Source organism: Rhinolophus hipposideros, assembly GCF_964194185.1.
Source record: "Rhinolophus hipposideros genome assembly, chromosome: 17".
Taxonomy (NCBI): Eukaryota; Metazoa; Chordata; class Mammalia; order Chiroptera; family Rhinolophidae; genus Rhinolophus; species Rhinolophus hipposideros.
Genome location: NC_138063.1, coordinates 30,078,814 through 30,096,603, shown reverse-complemented (window position 1 = coordinate 30,096,603; position 17,790 = coordinate 30,078,814). Strand labels below are relative to the sequence as shown.

At 44.0% G+C, this 17,790-nt stretch overlaps 1 protein-coding gene across 9 annotated transcripts in view; it reads left to right on the top strand.

Annotated features, from left to right (window-relative positions):
- The window catches only part of FHOD3 (formin homology 2 domain containing 3), a 430,821-nt gene extending 415,059 nt beyond the window's left edge, over positions 1–15,762 (top strand). For 6 of the 9 annotated variants that reach the window (XM_081079071.1, XM_081079070.1, XM_081079067.1 and 3 more), the window contains 2 exons: positions 5,403–5,564; positions 15,141–15,762. In XM_081079071.1, coding sequence (XP_080935197.1) covers positions 5,403–5,564; positions 15,141–15,223 — 245 coding nt within the window. In that variant the 3' untranslated portion in view covers positions 15,224–15,762. Of the gene's footprint in view, positions 1–5,402; positions 5,565–10,781; positions 10,869–15,140 lie in introns of all 9 variants that reach the window. The other 3 variants (XM_081079064.1, XM_081079068.1, XM_081079072.1) reach the window with 2 other exon arrangements.
- The last annotated feature ends 2,028 nt before the right edge of the window (positions 15,763–17,790 follow it).

Genomic DNA, 17,790 nt, shown 5'->3' with positions numbered 1-17,790 from the left:
GGCTTTGGTCCCCATCGGAGGTTACAGCTTACGGTGCCCAGGCAGTGGCTGCTAAGGGCTGGCAACTCCCCTGGGCTCCCAGTGCGGATGTAATCACATGCTTTCCTTCACTCACCCCTTTGTGACCCCCCTTCAATCGCTTCATCTCAGAAACAAGCAAACTCTCTCAAAAAGGTGACGTCCAAGGTCAGACAATTAAATTCGCGAACTCGTCCTTGAAAAAGTGCTATATACCTCATTGCTCAAGCAGTGTTGGAACTCTTTTTCTGGAATGGCCATCAGAGCTGTTGTCATATTACCCTTGATGTCCTGAAGGCCATCAAAATGTCTTCCTTTCAATATTTATTTTATCTTCGGGTAAAGAAAGAAGTCACTGGGGGCCAGATCAGGTGAGTAGGGAGGGTGTTCCAATAGTTATTTTGTTTACTGGCTAAAAACTCCCTCACAGACAGTGCCGTGTGAGCTGGTGCATTGTCGTGAAGCAAGAGCCATGAATTGTTGGTAAAAAGTTCAGGTCGTCTAACTTTTTCACGCAGCCTTTTCAGCACTTCCAAATAGTAAACTTGGTTAACTGTTTGTCCGGTTGGTACAAATTCATAATGAATAATCCCGCTGATGTCAAAAAAAGGTTAGCAACATCGTTGCAACAAGTTCGCGAACTTAATTGTTAGATCTCATAATTCATACAAAAGGAATTATTGTGAATGAATCTCGTGGGGGTAGATCAGGGATCAGCAAGTTGCAGCCCCCAGGCCAAATTCAGCTGGCCACTTATTTTTGTACATAAGGTCTAATTGGAACACAGATATAGTTATTCTTTGTGTACCATCTGTGGTGCTTTTGCACTGCAGTGGCAGATTTGTAGTGGTGACAGAGATGGCAGAGACCACAGAGCCTCAAGTTTTTACTACCTGGCTCTGTAGAGAAAAAGGTTGCTATGCCGTCCCTTCTGAGACACATAGGACAATTAGAAAATATTACTTCTTACTGTCTATAAAAGGCCTCAATTTCTCAGAAATGTGGAGAAGTGACAGGAGAGAAAGTATGTAAACAAGAATATAAGAGAAGAAAGTGGGTAAGGTCAGAAGGTGAAGAAATACTCTCATTAAATGCTGAGCAGTAGAGACGATCAGTCTAGATGAAGCATAAAACAAGCATAAGAATAAAATAAAACAGCTTTGCAATGTTACAGGGTGTGAGGAAAGGAATCACTTGTACTCTGTGGTACCCAAAAAGGCCTGAGACATCCCAGGCACGAGTCTCTCTGTGCCCGGCAGCTCTTGTAGGATCTGTGTGCTAGGCTAAACGAGGACACCAGGAAGACCCAGGAGAGCATTAATGCCTGCACTGTGGTGACCTAGCCATCGGGAGCCTTGAGCCTTGAGTGCAATACAAGGATATCGCAATGAAAGTCATTTTGGGACACAGAGTCCAGTATCTCTACTGGAACATAAAAGGTTGTGCTCATTTTAAAAGAGAAAACAGACAATTGTTCTTGACTGGAAAGGACCAAGGTTAAAACATGTTGCTGGGTTTGTACAGTATGGGTTCCTTTTTAGAATGAGGTCATGAGGAAATGACCTCATCACAAAACTGAGTTTGACAATCCTGGCCATACAATCCTGTTCCTTTTCATCATTTCCTGACATGCTTCAGGAAAGCTGTTCAGTTTTTCTGCACATTCAGAGACTTCTTCCAGAAGAAGTGATGTGTAGTAGGGAGTGGCAAGCCACCACTCCTCTTACAACAACTACAAAAAAAAAAAAAATGACAAAAGCTTTCTTTTAAGAGCTATCAGAGAACTGTGAAAGGGAAGAGGATCACACAAACTAGAATTCTAGGTGTGTTAAGAGTGCTTCTGTAGCAGTATTTGCCATGTCTGGGCACAGGCTAAGCATTAGATTTGCCCTGGGCAGAGCAACTCGAATAGAAAAGAGAAGCCAGCAGAACTTCTGATAACCATGTGAGCTGCCATAAGAGACTGGGGTCTAGAAGAGCTCAACTGCAGACAGTTTTCTCCAGGAGACTTTTACTAAGTGCTGGACAGCATGGGGAGAGGACGCTGGGCCAGAAAGGCTGGAGGAAGCATCCTGCAGTCTTGAAGTTCTGTGGAAACTAAGGCTAGAGTAAGCACCTTCAGCAAATGCATACAGATATGTGTTAGGTTGATACAAAAGTAATTGCGATTTTTGCAATTCTTTTTCACCTTTTAAACTGCAGTTACTTTTGCACCCACCTAATAAAGACAGAGGTGGGCTGATTCTCAACTATCTGGCCCCAGCGCTGCTCAGTGCTTCACTGTGTCTGCCTCACAGAAAAGAGTGAAGCCGGCGGGGGGAGGGGCAGGGGAGGAAATGATACTAACTTCAGTCTCCTCGTTCTTTTATACACAAAGTCCAGTGCATAGTCAAAATTACAAATGAGCTAAGAAAACAATGTGACGATGTGGCTGACAAGAGGAAAATTAGACAATAGCCACAGACCCACAGATGTTGAAATTTGCAGTCAAGGTTTAACCATTGTAAATATTAAAGAGAGTAAAGGAAAAGATAGACCAATTGATTAAAAGGTGGGTAATTTCAACGGAAAATTGAAGTTTATAAAAAAGAATCAAATGGACATTCTGCAACTGCAAAAGAAAATATCTGAAATAAAGAATTCATTGGATGGGTTTAACAGCAGATTGGTCCCAACAAGAGAAAATTGGTGAATTTGAAAAACAGGTTAATAGAGAATGTACAAACTGAAATAAATCCAAGAATAAATATAAAGAAAAGCATACCTTGGCGTTACATAGGCTACCTGCTCAAAAGCAAAGATAAGATATAATCTTTAAAACAGCCAGAGAGAAAAGATACTTTCTAAGGATCAGTAATAAGAATAATGGCTTCCTGTTAACAGAAACGATGTATGGGAGTCAGAAGAAAACAGAATGACATCTTTAAACAGACAAAAAGAAAAGCTTCTAACCTAGAAGTCTCTACCTAGGAAAATTCTTTCAGAACAAAAGGCAAACTTGTATTACATTAAAACAATATACTATCTATTTTGATATTATTTTCCCGTTAGACAATTTCTTTAGGTTATATTATTAAGGAACAATTACTTTCAAACTACATACTTTGAAAACTGAAGTCAAAATAAAGTAACATGGCACTATCGTAGTTTATAATGCTTTATCCCCTCCACCGTATCTCAGTATATATAAATACCTTGCTAATATTTGGGAGACTGTGGTAAGCCCCGTGGCCCTTGGGGGTCTGTGAAAGATATGGGCAGTGTTCTCTGATGACTGCATATGAGTGCAAAAGTCCCAGAAAGAGGAACATACATAACCAGGAAGAATGGGCATAAACAGTAATCAGGCCGTGAGGTCAGTGACCAATGAGGCTACGAGGAAATGACCTCGTCCCAAAACTGAATTTGACAATCCTGGACATATGACAAGATGCTCCTTTTAAGCATCTCCTGACCGTTACAGTGAAAGCAGATCCCTAGGGAGGTATCAGATGTGAAGTACAGGTCATTCTCAGCGGGAAGAGCAGGTGATGTCTTCATTTCTTGCCCAGTGCTCTGAAAACATACTATGAGCAAATACAATTGATTGAGCTCGGTGTATTTTTGGAAGGATAGTTTGACATTTCAAAACGAGGCAGCCTAATAAACCAATAGGTAAAATGGAAAACAATCAATTGTTGGGTGAAACACAATTGCACTGTTGATTGCTCCACTCTGAGGACGCTGTTGTTCAGAGGCTCTGCAGAGTCCCTCTCTGAAAGCTGTGCCACTGTGAGGCCTCTTACCTCAAATTAGAACACCTGGACCATCCTGAGAATGCAGAAAAATTCAGCAACCATTTCAAATATTTCTGAGAGGAACTTATATTTAAAGGCTTTTGTGATGGTGGAAAACACAAGTCTACTGATAGAAGCAAGCAGATCAAGTTCCCTTGGGTATAAGCAGACAAAGTACAATTTGCTATTTTTGTCTATGTCAGTATTGTTGGTGTGCCGCCAAAACAAATTTCTAGAATGACGTCAACAACGACAACAAAAACATCTTGTCAACGGAAAATATCAGTGTCGTAGAGCCACAGGTCTCAAATACATGCAGGTGACAAAGCACCTAGAATCCTGGTACTCCTTTTGCAGTGTGAATTATTTATGTGTATAGTTCAGTCATATGAATTTTACTAGCAGAAATTATGACGAAATTATAGCATGCTACATATTTGCAATAAATTTTCAACCATAAACACATGTGCGTGAAAATCAATCTACTGAACTGCAATCAGATATTCCCAACTATTTCCACAATATCCAAACACCACAAAAACTTTTAAAAATTGGTATGGGAGAAGAACCCAAATTTTACAAATGTATATTTATTAACATTTTTCCCCCTGTGATTTGGGAAAATCTGGCTGTTCTTCAGCTGGACCTCAGTCAGTCTCAGGGTACCTCTGTGTTCCATTTGGTATAGAGTTTGAGAACACTCACCTACAGCTTTTGAAGTTGTTTGTTACAAAACGAAGTACAGGTAGAGGAAATTCACAATTTTGGTCACATTGTACATCTTCCTACGGAAGCATATTTCCCATCTTGTAGATTTCACAAGGATGTTGATTGATCACAAAGGCATAGTTCTTGAGATGTTAAAATAGCGTCAATTTCTAACTATTTAACATGACGTGAGAACGCATGTTTTTGTGGTACTTTCTGCTTGCTTATCTATAGGCAGACGCTTCTCTGCCAGACTTGGACTGTCTTCAAGTATAGTTATTAATAAATGTATTTTGCTAGTCAGGGAGCAATGTACTGAAGGGAGTTTAGGTCAACTCCCCCTTAGCTGGTTGTAAAGGGCAGATAATCTGTTATGATATTTAAAGGCTAGAAAATCCAAAGATAAGCTATGTTTCAAAATCCACTGGTTGATATCTGACTGAATGAGAAGTTGGGGTTAGTTAAAATTCAGCAGGCACATACAACCAGGGATAGAGGGCTAAGTGAACAAATGCCTCTCGACGTTACTGGATGTACATCACCGTGTGGCATGGGAGGTCTGCCCTGCCGTGATCACAGGACTGGCAGGGGGAGGCAACACATCCAGGCCTCGAAAGTTAAAGGACAACGACAGACAAGAACACAGCCATGGTATAAGGTAGTATGACAAAAGTGCCCGAAGTGCGGGTATGTGGGAGTTCAGAGCTGGGAGGGTAATGGTCACAGGTCACCGTGGTGTCTGCAGTGGGAACGGGTGAGCAACCCGGATCTGTTAGGCTCAAGCTTACCGTTCTGATTCGTTGCTGACAGCACTCTGCTGCTGGAGGAGCAGTGCTGGGTGTTTTCTTTGGTGTTGTCCTTCCTGAGTACATTGCACTCTCTGGTTGTTTAATGCTTCAGGATCCACTAGTTCATGGACTATGGGAACTGATGACTCGCCTAACGTCACAGACGATGCAGCCGATGAGATCATGGACCGCATCGTCAAATCGGCCACCCAAGTGCCCAGTCAGCGAGTGGTGCCTCGGGAGAGGAAACGCTCCCGGGCCAACCGAAAATCTCGTAAGTGCCTCTGAGCTGGTGTGAGAAACTCACCCCACAGGGACCTGCCCTCCAGCTCTGTATGCCCTTGGAGGGGCAGAGACTCAGAGGCAGGCTCCAGTGACTTGCCAGTGGTGCCTGGAGGGCCCACCTGTGCTCGTCAACAGAAGGTTTCATGTTTAACGATCGGCATTGGCCATTGTGGAGGAGGGGTGCTGCAACCACCCCTGTCCAATGTATTGGTCATTTCTGGCCTGGCCTCCCTCAATTCACACTTTGTCCCCAGGAAGGTCTAAAAAGCCTTTACATCTCTCTGGTGTGCAGGGGTGGGCGCAAGGGGGCCCATTGCCAAGTACTGCCCTTGATGCTTTGCTAAAGGCTGTATTTCTGCCCCTCACCTAGCATCAGGGGCCACTTTCTGGGCAGGAGATGGTTCCTCAACCATGGCTGCACATTGGAACCTTCTGTAATGTTTACAAAATTCCAAGTGCCTGGGCTGTACCCAGCCTGAATACTTCAGAGCCTCTAAGTCTCCGCCCCTGTCCCTTGGGTGATTGGTGGCATTAGGAGGCGGGCTCTCCCTCTATTGGGGGCATCCCTGCCACATGCCCTCCATTTTTCAAATGGAAAACTATCATTCAGGGGAACTGGCTTTTTACATCTTCAAGAATATGTTTGTGGGCTCCAGCATCAATATCTAAGGCCTTTATATTTATTTTTTCAAACATTTTGCTATTTCCTGATGCTGCTGGGAAATCTTTGCCCATCTTTTAGTGTACCCATATAAGAACTTGGCTAAGGACTTGCTACTCAAAGTTGGTCCTCAGACAATATGGGCATCTCCTATAGGCTGGTGAGAAATGCATACATATTCAGGGGCCCATCCCTGGGCGACTGATTCAGAATCTGCATTTCATAAGATTTCCTGCTGACTCACATGCACAATAAAGTGGAGCAGCACTGGCGTGTGAGGCCACGAGTGGAATCGCAGGGTCCTCAGGTTTGCACATCTTTCATGGCAAACTGTTCTCCAAGAGGTGGGTCTAATCCACACTCTCTCCACACTGCGAGCTGAATCTCAGTTACTCCAGGCTGAGGCAACACTTCGCTTTTTGCCTGAAGGGAGTAGAATAGTATTTCCTTGTAGTTTTAACTGACTTTTTCCTGCATACTAGGAAGGTTGAACCTCTTGCCATTTGCATCTCTTCTTTTGTGTATGCTTTGTCCATATCGTTTGCCTATTTTTATCTTGCTATTTTTCATGGTAAGAAATCGATTTCTTAAAGTAACTTTTTAAATGAAACTTCTGAAGGCTTTTGGAGGTCTTAAGTAGGTTATCTTCAATATTTGCTGATTCTTGTCCTCCTGTTAATTATTTCAATAAACTAGTAACCAAATAGCAGAAACTTGTACCAGTTCACTTCTGGTCTTGCTGCAATGGGCAACCTCATTGCAAGGAGCTGGAAGGAGCTCCTTCCACTGGGAGGAGCTGGGAAAAGCATGGCGGCGTGAGGGGTGTTGGTCGGACCAACGGAGACGGGTAGAGAAAGGATGCCAGGCCAGGAAGTGCCCTCACAGAGGTGGGCAGGGTTGGGCCAGGGATCTCAGAAAGAGACTGCATGAGACAGTGGCCTGGCCAGTCCCCGCTGGGTAAGTGTTCTTCCCACAGGTTACACGTCCATGTTGGCAAAGAGTATTGGCCCTGCCCTCTGGTCTAGAGAGAACCAGATTCTTAGAGGGACACATAATGTCACTGGGGGGAACAGTAATCCAGTCATAATTAATTTTCTTCTTCAATCTGGCCAGAGAGATATTTTGCCTGTTTGTTGTTGACATAAAATAATTTCCTTTGGTATTGTTTCCATTCCAATCTTATGCAAAACAGCCGTATATTCTTTTCATTTAGCCAAACACATTTTATCCTGTGATGCAGTTACTACAACAAACACAGCACTGGATGTGTGTAAATGTTTATCTGTAACAGGTTTAATTTATTAGTAATGGCACCATCAACAGAAATTTAAGATGGAGGAAGTTACTTTGGTTTCCATTATAATGGGGTGATAAACTCCAGCTTTTCACAAGAGGTTAAAGGAATAAGAAAAAAAAAATTGCAAAATCAATGTGAAGTTTCCCTTTTGGGCCTCACTCTGAAACAATGCTGTACTTGATTTGATTGTTCAGTGGTGGTGATGAGGCAAGTAGATTATGAATAACCAACATATTTGGGCTATAACTCATTTGGCTAAGGACAATAATAGTCCAGCTTTCACAGGAAACAGAATCCATCCCATAACCTAGAAATTTATGACCTGCAGGCCACTTGAGAATCCTCCAAGATACTTAAATGTCTGCTTTCGTGTTTGATGCTGGTGGCCAGGCCCACACAAGCCAAATGTCCTGTGAAAGCCTGAAATGTGGGGCCACACTGAGGGCCTCTTTACTGGTTCATAGGTTCTCATGGCTCCGTTGTGCTGCTTTTCCAGCTGGAACCATCAGGGTGTCATGAAGTAAAATGTTTTGGACTGTCCAGTTGATTTCTAGCCTGTGAAATGGTTGATCCAATGCACCGCATGTGCTCCCCCAGATACTAGCCAAGGCTGTCCACTTGGCTAGTGTATCTGACCAACAGAGAGCATTCTTCGAGTTGGTTTTTTTCTGATTTTTTTCTTTTCATCAGATTGGGACAGGTATTTTGTCCAGGAGCTTTTGTTCTTTTAGGCCTTCTGGATATTGGTCTTCCCTAGATAACCCTGAAGCTGACTGGCATGTGAGGTATCTTTGTGGGTGTGACTCTGCAGGATGGACCATGGTGGCTAGGGTAGAGAGGGGCCCCTTCCCCTGTGTTCTTTTCTCTCGCACCCATCTTGGGCAGAGGGTCTCCGCCCAGCTGGCTGCCTGCATGTGGCCACTAGCCCAGAAGATCACAGAGCAGTGTGGGGATAAAGGACGCACAGTCTGCTTTTTCTCTTTCCCGAGGGAGCCCAGGTCTTGTCACAGGTAAGAGAGGCAGACTGCCCCTTCTCCTGCTGCCTTTCCGAGTGCGATCTGGGCCCCACCTGAGATGTGATCACAGAGTTTTGGGCTCAGGGCTATATTTCTATAAAGACGTGATCACTTACCGCGTCTCAGCCTTTTGGCTAAGATCAAGTGAAGATGTGATCACTTAGATGTGACCTACAAGTAATTGACCAGTTTCTTAGCTCGTTAGGATCCTAAGGTTGGTCACCATTTCAAAAACAGTGTCTCAGTGGGCAGAGCCAGAAGTCCGGTTCCAGGGCCTGATGGGAAAGGAATGCAGGACTCTGATTTGATTTCACGCTTGGACTCTCATCCTTTCATATCATGACTTCCTCCTCAATGTGTCTCTTGTGAAGCTTCGACATTCCTCTCAAAGGGCATGTGGCATGTTTCCCATTGATTTAACTAAAAATCCAATTTTATTTCTCTTACAGAATGTTGAGGTATGTAGCCATGCTATCTGTTAAGTAAAATTTTATGATTGCATCTGAAAAACTATTGAATCTGTTTTGAAGAAAACAAGACTTATGCCTCATAAAATATTAGATTCAGCCCTGGTTCTGAGCAGTAAACAGCTTAGTTCGGTTGTCACTCTAGTTTTCCAAAATGACATTTGAAAACACCCAGGAATTTCACCACTAATTCCATTAAAAAAATTTCCCTGCATTTTATTTAAATAGGTTTTCCTTCCTCACTGTGCACCAATTTTATATTTATGTAAAATTTATATTTATAGGGCAAGCTAACGGTGGCAGTAGGCCAGAGGCTAATGCTCTTAGAATACAGTAAAATAAGATGTTAATGGAAAGAACTCAAGTTTCTCGATCAAATTTTTGTGTTTTCAACAACAACGTCCTCACTGTTTACTCAGCACGTAATTATTCTTAGAGCTCATTAAAGCAAGACTAATCCCTCCTTTAAAGACAGTTGGGGGCCCATCCATGTGTATAGGACACAGGATAGGAAAATAATAGAACAAGTCCATGAGAGAATCAAAAGTCTCAGGTCAAGAGTCACTACGTTTTAGAGGGTGACTCGAGGGCTGGTGCCAGTTGGGAGAAATGCACCATTAGTGTCCCCTAGGCTGCAGGAATAGAGGGAACAGTACAGGATGGAGCTGACAGTGGCTCTCTAAGGGACATACTTTAAGCCTATAGTAGGTTTCAAGACTTTTTCCCTTGGAAAGGAAGATGGGTAAGCGAGGAAGGCATTTGTAGCCTTTGTTGTGCATTGGGAGGGCCTTGGAGGCAGGGGTGGGTGGACATAGGAAAGGGACTTGGAAGGGCAGAGGTGTGGGGGGAGCGGTGGTGTGGAGTATGATTTGAATCTGGGAACTGGGGAGAGACGTGAGACCTATACCAGAGCAGGTGCTGTCAGAATTGAAACCCCAAATCATCAGGGTCCCCAAAGTGAGAGCAAAACAAAAGAGGGATGTACAAGCCTTGCTTCTGAGTCCATGGAGGTCGTCACAGCCCCAGACACCAGGGCAGAGCCAGGCCAAAGGCCAAAGCTCTGACGTGGCAGGAAACCCAGGCAGAAGCCTCGGGGATAGAGAGGTGACACAGGAAGAATTTGGAAGTGTTTCTCTGTACTGAATGGCTTTCTGGTTGCTTCGTTTTCCGACCATTCGCCCTCCCATACTGAGAACTAGCACATTGAAAGAGGAGGCTAGCTCGGGTCTTCTCTACCACATCTGTCTGTGTGCCACGTACCCGTCTGACCCAGAGTAAAAGTTCAAGAGGAATCAGTAAAAAGAAGAATCCGAGAATTTGTCTTTCCTCCTGACAGCCTAACTTTTCCTGTGTCTCAGTCAGGGATCTCAAACCTGACTGGCTACCTGAATCTCCTGGGAAAGTTAAAATGCAGCGTGTGGGCCTCTCATGAGACCTTTGCTTTGTGTGTCTGGGCTGAGTCTAAGAAGGCTAGTTTAAATCAACTATATTTGAGAATCTTGGCTTGTTAGTGCAGTGCCAAGTTTCATTTTTTAATTTTTAATTTTGAAAGGATTTATACTTAACAAGAAAGTTGCAAAAAAATCGCAAAGAATTGCCTTATGTCCTTCCTCCAGCTTCCCCCAGAGTTCACACCTTGCATAGTGTAGGACAATTTATCAAACTGAATTTATCAAAACTAAGAAATTAACATTGGTATAATGCTATTAATGGAACTATAGGCTTGATTCCGATTTCACCAGTTTTTCCATTTTCTGTTCCACAGTTCTACCCAGGATCCCACATTGCACCCTTTTGTCTCCTCATATCTGGGGAGGACACTTCATGACCTTGACGCTGTTGAAAAGTACTGGTCAGTTATTTTGTAGAATGCCTGTCAATTTGGGAAACTTCTGCTTTTAATGGCCAGGATTTTATGTATTAAAAAAAAAAAAGATGGAGGTAGACATGAGAAAAAGAACTCAGATGGTCAAATAATTGACATTGACCAAAAACCAAAACCAAAACGAAAAATAAAACCCTACAGAAAGTCTGACATCGGATCACTAAGAACTAGACATCTTAAAACAATTTCCTACATTTAAGTCCAAAGAGGCATGACTGGACCTGACATTTTTCCCAACTCTACCGACAGGTCCCTCAAGGAACAAGGAGTCTGTCAGTGGACAATTTTGAATAGTTGTAGAGCCAATTCGCTCCCAACCACAAGACATATATGTAAGACACCTTGGAGTTCTGATATTAGTCCCTATAATCCTAGATGTACTGCTCTCGGTATACTCAGCAGAAGATTTTAGAATCTTAGGGATTAAAAAAACCAACTTATTGCTATTGTTTGATATTACATGCAACAACGGGGAAAAATCTGTCAGTGATTCAAATGTGAAGGAGCACAAATGGATTTCTGTCCCATGGAAGTAGAAGTCGGTACATTTCCCATCGATGTGAAAGGTGGTTAGAACATGTCCTGTCAGGCTTTGGCAGGGCACCGCTGTTTCCAGGGTGGGCTATGAGTTAAACATTCTGGCTCCAGTCCTTCTCTACCGCTTTGTGTGCTTGGGCCAGGGACTCAATCTATGCCAATCTATGCCACTTACTGGGGGAGAGAACAATACCCATCTCATAGGGTTTCCACAAAGATTAACTGAAACAATCATGTTCCTGCTCCGCAAATGGTGGCGACCATTGTCATTATTCTCAGCCTCAACCCAGCAAAGAGTCATCCGAGAGCAGATTGAAGGATTAAATTTTTTTTCGATTCTGGGGGGTTGGGAGGGAAAGAAAAAGAACTTAGGTTCTGTCTCTGAGTCTCCAGACACCTCTGCGCTGCCTGTTGACACAGTGGCGCCCCTGTGTCAGATCCTACTGCTGTCATTGCTGCACCGTGAGAGCTGTCACAAGTGCCTGGGGCATAGAGTGGCTGCCGGTGCCAGCAAAGTGACCCACAGCGTCTATAGAGGAGCTGCGAGGCAGACAGGGATAAACATTTCCACAGTCTGTTCTCTGTTAAGCAGCTGCGGGGAGGGGAGGCCGTCGCATGTGACAGGCTGGGGAGCTCCAGCCAGAGCATTCAAGCGGGAAGTAGGAATGGGGAGTGGAGAGGCGCCCAGACATTATCTTATCAGATGTAAGCCAGTCTCCCCCACCCTCCTCGAGAAATCCCCTATGTGATGGAAGACTCGTTTCTATTGTACAAGTCCCACCTCCTGGCAGCCCCCATTTTCTGGTCCCCTCATTCTCTTATGTCCCCAGCCCTTGATTGCTTTCCAAAGTGAGAGCCAACTGCCTGTCTTGGACAGGGTCTGCTGTCTCCTCACACAGTGTCCCTGTCAACCCCCTGCCTCCCTGACTGCAATACTTGGCTCAGGTAGAGGCTCAAGGAACGTTTGCTGAATGAACGAGTGAACTGATGAGCAGACAGATGGATGAACGGACACCCAAAGAGGCCCTTTCCATGCATGAGTTGAACTGGGATTCAAAACTGATTTTAATTGCTTACCTTCATTTTACACCTTCTCTCAACTGGTAACATGAATTAACCTTGACTTTTTGACAAAGGAAGCGTTCAAATTCTTAAAGCTTTTTGCGGGCTAATATATTTATTTGGTTTATTATGAGGCTATTATATTTATTATTAGAGAGAATTTATCTGAATTGTCATGAAGGCCCACAGAAAGTAGGATTCCGTGGATGAGACAGATTGTTCTTTGGGAAGACCCACTTTTCAGGGACACAACCGGCGCGCAAAGGGACCTCAGCCTGTACTGGCTTTTTCCTGCAGCAGACAACACGTGAGCCCGTACAGAAGGGGTGTAGGAAGGTCCCAAGGGGCCTGGCATATCCAAACTTCAAGTAGACCATGATGCCAAGGGCATAGCCTCTGTGTAGTCAGGCAGTTAGGCCCATGCAGCTTTGTTCTGTTCTCTGCGCCTGGCCCAGAGAGGCTGGTCCAATGCCCATATTTATTAGAAAATGATTACTTGGGTTATAAGGTGCCAGGGTCTTTATTGAATTATTTATATGAATGGGATACTACAGTTACAGGACTGAAGCAAGTGAGTGACCAGAAGTGTTAAAGAAGAGTTTTAAATGCCCTCGTGGGTAAAAAATGCCTACCAGTTCATGGAGTCTTCTGTCCTCATTTGGCCAGGCATGTATACCCACAGGCACAAAGATTATGGTTCATAGACACACATGTCCATGGCACTTTCTGCAGCTAATGAAATTAGGATGCCAAGCCAGTGCAGCGTGGACTTCTTCAGGCAGAATTTTGCATCTTGGATAAGAAAGAGGTCTTAGCAGTCCTTGTCAAGAATGAGAAATAGTTTTATCTTATTTTCTGCCATTAAAGTTATTATCTGTCTTTAACAAATACTTGAAGGAGTGCTTAAAGGACATAAAGGGTTATTACAGACTAGTATTTTTATTGCTGCCCCATAGAACGAATTCCATTACTCAATTAAATGCAGTCTGCCTTCAGCCAAGGTTCTGGAGCCAAACATTTTGTCTGGATGAGTTAGACACTCAGTCTGGAGCCCAAGGGGCTGGGGTGGAGTGAGCTAGTGCAGGAGCAGCTGGACAGCTCGGGGGCCCAGAGCTGGGCTTGCAAATACAGTAGTGTGTGTTGGTGGTATGGTTGGAGGCTACCCCTCACCACAGATCTTTGTGTCTCTATAAAAACCCACGCTTGATGTCTGTGAGCCTTCCAGAAATGTGTTGATTCTTCGAGTGAAATGCTGAGCACACACTAGGTTCTCCATAAAGTATTTGTTGATGGATTAGGTGTTGGCACCTGTTCAAAGTGCTGATTCCTGGGAAGGAAGAAACCTCTTACTAATAGCTATTAGCCCCTGTTCATCCTCCTGTGGACATGCGTCTTTCAGATTCTTTGTCCACAGGTTAAGTGGGCTTTTGCCCAGGGGATGATGGGGAGACATGGAATACGGGGTATTTATTGCCTGCAGACATATGAAGTGGGGCCCTGATGTCTGGGCAGGCCACAGAGGGTAACACCCGCACCCTCAGTCACAGAGGGGATGCAGGGAATTGGGTCTGGCAAGGGAAGACGGGAAGACACTAAGGGTGAGCTTTGCTTTCTCCCCATTCTGACCAGCTACTCATTCTGATTAAAGATCTAGAATGAAACGTAGATTTGTAACACATCCTTTCTGAAACTAGAACAAATACCCCAAACTTTGTATGACCTTACATACAGAGTAGACAAAATAAAATTTATAAATTAAGGGAAATGTGATTAGTCAATCTTTTAAATGAAAGGCCTTGTGTTAGAAGGGACAATTATCTTCTCATTCACCCTTACACAGCCTTTATTTGTTGACATCAAAACTGATCCACACAATGGGAACACCCACAATGCCAAGCTACACACAAGCCAATTCACCTGCCAGTTGTAAGCACCAGAGATATGTTATTGGTTCTTCTTGAGCCTTGTGTGTTTCACAGAGAATATCTATCAAATCCACCCAGAAGTTTAGCAGTTTGCTGCTTGGCATCCAGTCTGTAAGGAATCACTGGTTATTCTCTCTAGAGGCCCTTTTATGCGTTGAGGCTAAGACTCATGATGCTCACAGAGAGACTCATCCTGATTGCTGCCCCTTGCACTGGGTTCTCTTAACACCTTGCTCTGTGAGGCCATGGTTCTTTGGTATGTCCCCAGCATTGCTGCTGTTCCTGCAGATTTGTGGGTTTTTCTTTGCATCATTGGAACTCGCATTTTCCAGCTCTGATCCACTCCTTATGCTGGTCACAGGCTGAGCTCGCAACATGCCATCTGAATTTTGACAGTTTGCAACCATTTCTCAGAAACCTTGTAAGGATGGGACTTTCCTCCCTTCTTCCCTCTTCTAAGCCACACCTCCCGACTCCTCTACTTGGCTGTCCAGGTCAGTGCCAATGCCATCTTCAGGTCAGCCTCTTGCAGCCCCAAGGTTTTTCCTGCCCTGGTACATAGATGGCCAGAGCACTTCCGCAGGAGCAGGATGGGGCCAAACAAGGCTTCCCTGGGAATCCTTGGGAGAAGGGGGTGCTGAAGGACAGACTGCCATATACCCGGCTGCTAATATCTCCTTCTCTTCTCATCCCTTTAACTGATCTGCTGCTGCAGTGCGAAGGACCCTGAAGAGTGGCCTGACCCCAGAGGAAGCCAGAGCCCTGGGCCTGGTGGGCACCTCAGAGTTGCAGCTGTGATACCCATGGGTGCCCGAAGAAGTGTGCCTGAGCAGAGTGCATGCTCCTGCTGGATGGAACCCCTCCAGTGAGGGGCAAGGAGACTCTCCATTAACATCTGAAGGTTCTGGAAGGGAGTGCCCTTTTCTCTGGGTCATGTGGCATGGCTGTGTTGTCCGTTGTGCACTGACATAGATCTCTCGAAGTCTCCTTCATGAACTTTCTTCATTGTGTCAGCCGTGTTTCTCTCATTTTCTTGACACCTGGTTTAGTAGTTCCAAAGTGTGGCACCTTTTCTGTGCAAGGAACAGCCTTTTTCAGGAGCAAATCACTTCTGTCACAGTTCCTGTGGTCATATGAGGCAATTTGATTAGATTCACAGACTGGGTCTCTCCCCAACACCAAAATATCCAGATGTAAACTCCAAAATTGTACACAAAAGAAAGCACAGATTGTTTACGAGTTGTGGATTTTAGATGTACTAAATGTTTATATGAATTCATAAATGTACACCATGTTTCAAATACTAAATAAATAAAGTTTAATGTCATAACCAGAAACTTTTATTCTCTTGGGCGTAGGACCGTAAACAGCTCCACAGGCTTGCCTCCTTCTGAATCAGCAAAACGTCTCAGAATCCTCAGAAAGACACTGGTTCAGAATGGTCTCCAGGCCTTTTGGGTTTCATCTTTTGTTGATAGAATGAGAAGCCCTGACAATGTGCTCCTTGTAACTCCTCATTAATTAGGCATCAGGTTTTGTTATAGGATGTCTTAGCAATCACCTGCCCCACGTGCTTTGTTGGGCTACACTGTGGTGCTGAAGCAAAAATTAGAGTAGCATTTAAAACAAAGGGAGTTCTGCAACTCCCTCACTTATCTCCTATGTGAAAATTCATTTTCTCAAAAAGTGTCCGAAGTCATTTGTTTACAGAGAATGACAGAGGTAGAGGTCATGAGTCCCAAAGGTGTCCACAGTAGGAAGCACCGTGAGAGGCTGGGAGCAAGCTCAGAGCCAGGCTGAAGGCACTGGTACCCAAGTGGTAGCTGAGCCCTCCACTGAAATCCCTTGGTCCAGAGACGCATGGCTCTCCGTGAAGAACCTCTGTCTTCAAAACCAGGGAAAGGTAAACCACTGCAGCAGGTATTTTAGGGCTTGAAAGATCATTGGGACACTAATTCTACCCTTGCCTTACTTTCAAAACCTCTGTAACTCTGCATTCCTAAATCTGGATTTAGGAATATGGATTTGATAGATAAGATTCAGTGGTGTTGCCTGAAGAGCCAAAGATCATATGTTCACCCCTCAGGCCTCTGTGACTGTGTCCCCCCTCTTCTGCATCCCCACTAACTGAGCAACAGGGAGCTCTTTCCAGCAGCCATTTGTCAAGTAATACGTGATGAGCGTGAGTACCCGGCGAGCCTGGAACCCGCAAGAGTTAGGTCTGTGTGTTACAGACAATGGAGTTTATTTAATCACTGTATTGAAAAGGATACATAGGTATTAATGTTTATTTCCTTATGGTTCTAAATAATGTGTAATATTCTGCAGATGGTTTAGTGGTCTGTGTGTATTTATTTGCCTTGGCACTGAATATCGACATGGAATATCTGTATCACTGGGAATCGTGATGTACAAACAAAAGGAAGATGCATTTTTGTTGCACCAGTTAATGAACAAATACTTTGACGCCCTTACAGGGGCCTCTGGGTGTTCTGCTGAGAATTATTGCTTTAGAGTAAAAGGTCACATTTGGAAGGAAGTGACTGAATACATCTGATATTTATTTTAAGGATTAAAAAAATTCTCAGACGAAGCAAGCAAACTAATCTCTTGGTTGCAGCTAAGTAGAGGGTCTCTTTTTCTTGGGAACTTGGTTTAGTAGTTTTTAATGAAACTGAAAGATTTTTCCTATTGCTCGTTGCCTCGCTGCTAGCTGCCACTAGCTTGGGCTTCCTGTATTAGCATTTATTAAGGAGGTTAAGTTTCTCTAAAAAACCTTTGAGAACCATTAAAGTGAATGGTACCTTACACCTGTGAGGTGCTGTTGCTAATCTTGCTGGTTATCATCCTAGATATTCTTGTGCCTAAGTCTTAATTTGGGTTGAAATTACCAATCTGCCTGTAAAGAAAGGCAAACACTTTTTCTCTTAAAGATGTCTGGAATTTGAGTTTCTTTGGCATCTTAAGGTTTTTCTATTTTAAAAATAAGTTAGGGATTTGGGGATGGAGGGAAGGGTGCACATGGCCTTGGAGGGCTGAAGACCGCGTTTTGTTTTCTTCCAAGTCCATTGACACAGTGCAGGGAGGAACATAGGGGCCGGAAGTCAGGAGACCTGGTTTCTAAGCTCCTACCTTGGGGGCCACCTTATCGTCCCCGGCTCCCAAATCCACCTTTTCTGTGTTCATGGTCCTGAGATGGTATGTCACCACATACCATTGTAGTAGGCTAAATAATGGCTACCCAAAGAGAGCAGGTCCTAATCACAGGAACCTCTAAATGTAATAAAGAAGGGTCTTTTCAGATGTGCATAAATTAAGGTCTGGGCATGGAGAGATTATCCTGGATTACCTAGGTGTGTCCTGAT